The sequence below is a fragment of the Loa loa genome (genome assembly GCF_000183805.2).
Source record: "Loa loa unplaced genomic scaffold supercont3.322, whole genome shotgun sequence".
NCBI lineage: Eukaryota > Metazoa > Nematoda > Chromadorea > Rhabditida > Onchocercidae > Loa > Loa loa.
Genome location: NW_018108502.1, coordinates 36,092 through 43,356, shown reverse-complemented (window position 1 = coordinate 43,356; position 7,265 = coordinate 36,092). Strand labels below are relative to the sequence as shown.

General features: G+C 30.9%; 2 protein-coding genes across 2 annotated transcripts in view; both read left to right on the top strand.

Annotated features, from left to right (window-relative positions):
• Positions 1-1,674: 1,674 nt before the first annotated feature.
• Positions 1,675-2,778, top strand: LOAG_11116 (hypothetical protein; the record flags this gene model as incomplete). The annotated part of the gene is made up of 2 exons (XM_003146639.1): positions 1,675-1,843; positions 2,636-2,778. 2 exons carry the CDS (start codon positions 1,675-1,677, stop codon positions 2,776-2,778), a joined length of 312 nt encoding a protein of 103 aa, XP_003146687.1.
• A 681-nt stretch (positions 2,779-3,459) lies between these two features.
• The window catches only part of LOAG_18459 (hypothetical protein), a gene marked incomplete at its 3' end in the record, with an annotated part of 5,258 nt that continues 1,452 nt past the window's right edge, over positions 3,460-7,265 (top strand). Inside the window, exons 1-6 of the mRNA XM_020451119.1 lie at positions 3,460-3,691; positions 4,246-4,355; positions 4,595-4,745; positions 4,918-5,086; positions 5,145-5,320; positions 6,941-7,022. Coding sequence (XP_020305125.1) covers positions 3,548-3,691; positions 4,246-4,355; positions 4,595-4,745; positions 4,918-5,086; positions 5,145-5,320; positions 6,941-7,022 — 832 coding nt within the window. The 5' untranslated portion in view covers positions 3,460-3,547. The remainder of the gene's footprint in view (positions 3,692-4,245; positions 4,356-4,594; positions 4,746-4,917; positions 5,087-5,144; positions 5,321-6,940; positions 7,023-7,265) is intronic.

Sequence of the window (7,265 nt, the reverse complement as noted above, 5' to 3'; positions counted from 1 at the left end):
AAAAGTTGGAAATCTTGTTTAAGTGTCAAAAAGAAAAAAGAGAAAGAAAGAAGCAAAGAGTGGTAAGAACTTCACGGTTGAATGATTAAAGATTGCTATCATAACTGACTTTTAAAAAAATTGCGATCAAGATTTCTTTTTTTTGTTTTTAGTTCTTAGGAAAATCTCTGATTTCGTAAGAACAATAAGGTTTATTCGAGCAAAAAAGGCTAATTAATTAGGATAAAAATTAATTAGTATATATTTTGAGTAAAATGTTTGTTGAAAAATAAATTTGTATTTATGAAAGAAGTATGAAATTCATTTCGCTACATGAAGAATGTGTATTAATGAGTTAATAAACTAGCAAACGATCTCAATTATCACTAGATCATTTTTATCTTATCTTTAGCATCTTATCATTACCTTTTATTATCCTCTTAGCATCTTATCATCCTTATCATCATCTTACCATTTTTCAAAAAATAGTTAAAATTGGATTAAATGAAAGAAAAATGTCATTAGTGTTTAAATATTATTGATGATAAGATAGAATAGTTATGATAAGTTATATGTATTCTCAGATTGCTCACAGTTAATTGCTTTGTTTTATTTTCATTTTTTGCTTCGCCTAAAAATCGTTTTATTTTTGTTACAACAAGGGAAAAAAAAAAGCGAAGATTTTGTAGGATCTTTTTTTGTAATCGGATTTTATGGGTTTTTTTTTTTGTGAAAAAATTTCACTCACTGAAATTTATCGTCAACATTATGTAGAGTGAATAATACCTTGTCTCATCGTTCTTTTTTAATAAATTGATTGAAAATTTCTGAAGATAGTTTAAGGAAGTATTACAAATAAAGGTAACAAACATTTGACAATAGTTCATGTGGACAGTCACTAAAATGAATTGTCATACTTGGAAAACCGATTATATTGCTAGTGACATCATTTCCTGAAATCGTTGAACGGAGCATAGTTTGAAATTTTCTTTTCCTTTAAAAATATGTAAGGTTTGAAAAAAAAAAATTATGCAAATTTTTGGCTTTTTTTTGTTTTATGAAAGCTTTTTAGTGCATTTTAATTTTCAATTTTCACATTTGCATTTGCAAATAGCATTAATAAATTAGGACGAATGCTATGCTAACAAATGAATTCCTTTTTGTTCCAGAAAAGAAGCAAAGGATGACACAGGTGATAAGAAAAATTTAAACCTAAATTTTTGTTACCTATGAGACACTAAGCATTTTTTGTATTGTCAAATGATCATTTGAGCTTTGCTTAAGGTTAGACTTAGGCTTAGGATGTAAAAAAAACATAAAAAAATGTTAAAAAATAATAAATCCTCCCTTTGTATGCTAAACATTTCCTTCTTTATTGTTTTTGCTACAAATAAATTTAAGCGTTTTTGCATGAGAAGCAATATTTTGTACCATCTTTTAATAATTTTGAATAAATTAAACGATAGCCTAGAAAAGAGAGGAATGATAAGCCTAAAAAAAAATTTTCAACTTATTAATCTAGCATGATTTTGATAGTAATTGATAATATAATTGTTATTATTATAAGCTACAATTACGAAATACTGTAATTATGATAATCTTTGAAAAGAATAATATGATTTCTTCATAACTATATATACAAACTAATGAATAGAAAAGAAAATAAGGTTAGAAAAAATTAAATTAAAAATTCGAATGCATTCAGGATTACCAAATGGTGAACATGCACTCATTGTCCATCAAGCCGGTGATTTATCCAATTCCTGTGCTAATGTTGGTCCCATTATGGCACCGGATAAAAAATTTAATGTATCCGCTATATTCGGGAATATTAAAGTGGATGGTACTAAAAATGCAACAATTGGTTAGTTACAGTATAATAGAAACAGTATAATTACAGTTAGTTACAGTATAGTAGTTTTTACTTTTAGTAGTACAAAAATAATGCTGAAGTAGTCAGTAATTTTTACGCCTCGTTATTCAAACTCTCGTTAAACTCTCTATTAGAGGGGTGATTAGAGAAAAGGCGCAAAAGGTATCAATCAGTCAATAGGCAGGTATTTTAAAAATATTTTGGTTAAAATTTATTGAGAAAATAAGTTTGTTCGTAAAATTCTGGTTAATTTTGAAATTAAATGACAAATGACAATGTTAAAGATCTACCATAACTAGTGCAATATAAGCTAAAATTATTAATAACATAAATCATTCCATTTAAAATCCACTTATTTTTTTTCAAGTCAAAAGCCTCAGTTGCACTAATCGAGACTTATAAACTTGCAAAGTTTGCTAAAACCTGGAAACCTGAAACTTTTTTAGATAGCCTGAATCGGGAAGGTAGAAAGAATTGATGATAGTTGCGGATAGTTTCATAAATGATGATATTATAGGGCAAAACAAACTTTCAGAAGATATCAAACTTAATGCATCGTAAGATGCATTTGACCCCTATGTTGCAAATGTTTGCGGAAATATTGAGCAGAAAGAAGAGACAGTTGGTATTTAAAGGATGTCCCTTATAGGTCATTTCATTGAAAACGTTGCTCTTAACACCGTTGATATTTTTCTCAAAGATCAACTATTATTCTATAAACTTCATTTATATTTAAATATTTAATAAAGAATAGAAAAGATTTAAGAGTTGAAGTGTATTTAGATCGAGAAATTGATTGGCCAAAAGATATCTCACTAATTGGCCGTTCATTGGTGATCCATAAATTATCAGTAATGGAATGGTCACTTCGTAACAAAGATATATTACCATTGGCTTGCGGTACAATTGGTTTTGCATCACCGTAAATTTCCCAAATACTGCTATTTTGGTTGATTACTGTTATCTATTTTTTGTTATCTTTATCTTCTTTTTTTTTTTTTTCCTTCATAAGAATTGATTTCTTGAAGTACAATCGTATATTACAGAATAAAATTTTCAAAAAACTGTCAATCTTTCCTGTTAAAAGTTACAAAGTAACAGTTACTTACTTTATGTCAGAAGTAGGACAAGTTTTGCATGATTAAAAACATTAAACTAAATAGTAATTAATCGTATGAGAAAAGACAAGTTATGGATGATATGTGTAATAACATTTTGGAAGTAATTTAGAATAAGCCATTGCAAAGTTTAATTCTATATATGCTTTCTTTTTTTTTTACCTTTTGCTAAGTTATTCCGGATGATTACCATCAATGGATTCATTTTTCCGTTTTCAAATATTTCTATTTTTGTAAAATTTTTCAGTATGAAATATTCCTTCTAGTTTGCATCGAATAGTAACAAAAATGAAAAATGAGAAAACAGTTTATTCAACAGGAAAGGATTGTTTGACCTATCAAACGAGAAAAGAAATATCTTCTATTAGTTATATTTTACATCAAATATGCCATATTTCCCATCGTAACCTTCTTGTCACGTCCACTATACTTGCAAAGACCAAAGGTCATTGTTTAATTTGTATCGATCTTAATCGTTCTGACCGAGTGGTTTTTGCTGGTCTCATCCTTGTTTGAATTCGTAATTTTCCTCCAAAATTTTTAACTTACCGTTGTTAGTCTTGAAATACGCGGAAGAATGGAAACGGGAACTGCTGATACCGCGGTGTATGGTGTCAAATTTCTATTTTGGAAAACTCTTGGAATTAATGTGCCGTTATGTCTGTATTCCATCACGTGCTTTATGTTTCACCCGATTTTCCAATCACTGGTCTATCAGAAGGTTAGCTTCTCTATTATTTTGTTGCTTTAGTTTATCGAAAAGCTTGACTGAGACATCTCGATGGTTGTTGGTTGAGTAATATTAAACGGTACCAAATGAAATATTACGCATCCCAAAAATTTATGAAAAAAAGCAAATACATTTTACCTAATTAATCGCATGAAAGTAGGAATGGGACAAATTGCAATTAATCCTTCTTCATGGTGACAATTCTACAAAATTAAGGGATGACTAAAAGTAAATGAATCCGGGGTATTTTTTGTCACACTGAATTATCATCCACAACAGTTATCGAAATTATGTAAGAATCTATGACCATTTCAGAAGGTAAACGTAAATTAAGACATTCTCATTAATATTAGGTCCTATTTATTACCATTTACAACTTCCAGACACTCGTGTAATATATCACCTTCGATTGTGTCGTATTTTACTTGTGGCTTTCTCTCTTATTCGTGCATCTTAAATGGTAATTTTTCTCTAATCACTTTGATTAAGCAGAGACCTATCGGGTTCTTTACTTTCCACTATTACTTTCGTTGCATCATTTTCAGGCATGTTTGCAATATGGTGATAGCATAGGTATCAGTGTGAACTGTTCACACCCGAGTATTTCATCCAATACAGAATTGCAGGCGATAGCCAATTGGATACTCTTGTTGAGGTCTATTTAGTTACTCGTGTTCATGGAAATTGGTTTATTTGATTGTTTGTTTTATTATACAAGCATTGCTAAGTTAGTAAAATCAAATGACTCTATATGTAAAGAAAAAAAAAATCAGAATACTTGTAGGTCCCTTTGGCATGTAAGTTTAGTGTTTTCAAGAACATGAATCACTAAATATTTTAACCGAAACGTTTTGTTTGTCAAAAAGTTTGCGATAATTTCAAGAAAATTTTCAGCAGTGTTGCGATTTGTTCGCTTGGATTTTTCACATCTGCAATGATTGGACGGTTAGGTGATACGAAATCTCGTAAAGCAGCTTTGGTAATACCATTCAGTGGACTTGTACTTGAAGGTGTCTCATTGGTAGTGCAGTCGTTTTATATGGAGGTAAGCGATGTAAAAAAAACCTTCAGTATTTGAATAAATTTATAGTCATTTATAAACTAGTCAGATTAAAGACCTTTTCAAAGCAACGCTTCATAACCTTTTAAGTCATCATCAACTGTTAATTTCAGCTATCAAATTTTTCTAGTAGTTTAATCTGTCGTGTTTATTTCAGCTTTCAGTATATTGGTTAATCGCAAGTGAAGTGCTTTTCGCAGCTTTTGGTGGCTATATGTCCATTTTTTCGTCATTTTTTGCTTATGCCACCGATTCTATCTGTTATTATCCGCCAAAGTGTCGATCACTAGTTATCGCAGTTTTGGAAGGTGTTATTGGGTTTGGAGGTAAGAAATTCAGTCTTTTAAAATTTTAATTTCAGTTCTAATCTAAAAATTCTTGCAGGAACAATCGGTTATTTATGCTCATTTTTGCTGAAACTTTGGGGATTCAGTGGTTTGTTCATAGCATTGCTGGTAGTATATATCATTTGTTTGGTGGCAATATTTTTCCTTCCATCCGTAAACAACAATAGCATAGAAACAGAATACAAGGATGATTTATTTGGATTCAATTTATTCGTAAGTCGTTTTCATTTTCCTGGAATGGCTCCATTTTTTTGAAATATATATACCAGAAATGACAGTGCTACTCTGTATTTGTCCTTGTCTAAAGTCTCTATCCGGAAAGTCTCTATGAATGTGGCTCATATATAGATAACAAAAAAGGAGTTTTCTTGTAAAGATGCCTTTTTTGTTACACTGCAAAACGGCTGTATTAGTGGCATGAAGCTCGAACAGATTTTGTCCGACCAACCATGAAAATCCTTCGCATATCATTAATTTACCATTTTCACTTCTTTCAGATGGTATAAACCCCTTATCAGTTATCTGCAGTCGGGGACTTGATTTTTTATAAAAAATCGAGCCCCAATTCCAAATATTTTTTCTTTTACGCTTTAATGGTTATTGCAATAACTTCATAAAAAGCAAATTTTGAATTTATACGATAGTGAAAAGTTCCAGTAGGGTTTCCATAAGTTTTTAACAGTGACCTTAGAAATGTTCACAAAACGTTCATCATCACCAGTGAATTGCACGCAGTTGGTAAGGGCTTCATGCCATTTTGAATGGAGTGGGAGTAGCAATTAATGATTTGCGAACGATCTGTCATAGTTGATCGAAATTGGATAAATTTTTTGGTGACGAATTCATTCTCGACTTTTCTAACTTTGTTCTCCATGCAAAGTAACAACGTGCGTTCTGGACCCTAGCTAGCTAGCTTTATTCCAGAATATAGTGTCGAAAGATATGTGTATGAAAAAATGGTGGAGAAATGATTTCACCACTTCATACTCATCCAGTATACTACTATTCACATGATGAAACGAATTCTTGCGAATGGGAAACTATTTGAAATTGAGATTAACAACTATTTGAAAAACTATTTGTAAATTAGGATTAGCAAAAAAACTTGATTAGAGCGATCTAATGATGAACTGGGTAAAATGTTTTCAATCCGATGATTTTTGCCTTCATAAGTTGGAAGGACTTCGATAGCTTATAAGAAAACCTGCTCGATACAGATTCAGTGGCTATATTGATGACCTTGTCGGGTAATTACGAATTGTTATGTATTGGGATAAGGTAATGGGCTTGATCAATTTAAGGAAATTTATGGCTACAAGTATAAGAGAGCCCAGCATTGATGAACTTCCCACATAAAAAAGGGTTAAGAAGATTTGCATACTAAAGATCCATTCTGAAATTCATTCAACAATCGGTTGAAAGAATTGGTCCAATGATCATACTAAAGATCCATTCTGAGATTCATTCAACGATCGGTTGAAAGAATTGGTCCAATGATTCATTCTGCATCATGAAGGTTACTGTGGTGGGACCGGATATACAGCATGTGCCAAACGATGAAAATGAATTGAATTGGTGAATTCATTTGAGGAGGGGAAGACTGATAAATTTCCAATGTGATGAAGATATAGTTGCAAAATCAAAATTCGTATGTACGTGAATTTGATTGGATGGTCATCAATATAAATCAAGTAATGACGAAATTTGTTGAATTTGTACAGTTGAAGGCACGAATCTATCAAACACTAGTTTTAATTTCCATGATATTTGTGAACAGCGAAAAAAAAGTTAGAGAGAAGTGAGACCAATAATTGTCTTTTAAATATTTTGCAGAAATTTTTGTGGCAGCAGGAAAGAATCGGCATCTTTATAGCCCTGATTGCAGCATTCGCTGTTTCCTTTTTTACATTTATAGGTCAGTAGTAATCAGAATCTTTTGAAAATAAAGTTGGTTTATCTAGATAATTTTGACTTTAACCAATTCATTTTTCTAGAAATTCGGCTCTACGTTCTCGAGAAAAGGCTGTTTTCGCATTTCTTATCAATAATGTTCTTATTGTTTTATTTGTAAGACCAGTTATATTGGGCAGTTATTTTTTGATTATTTAACATCTCTCGTTGCATCCACCTTCTTTCATGCCATCGTCAATAAAAAAAA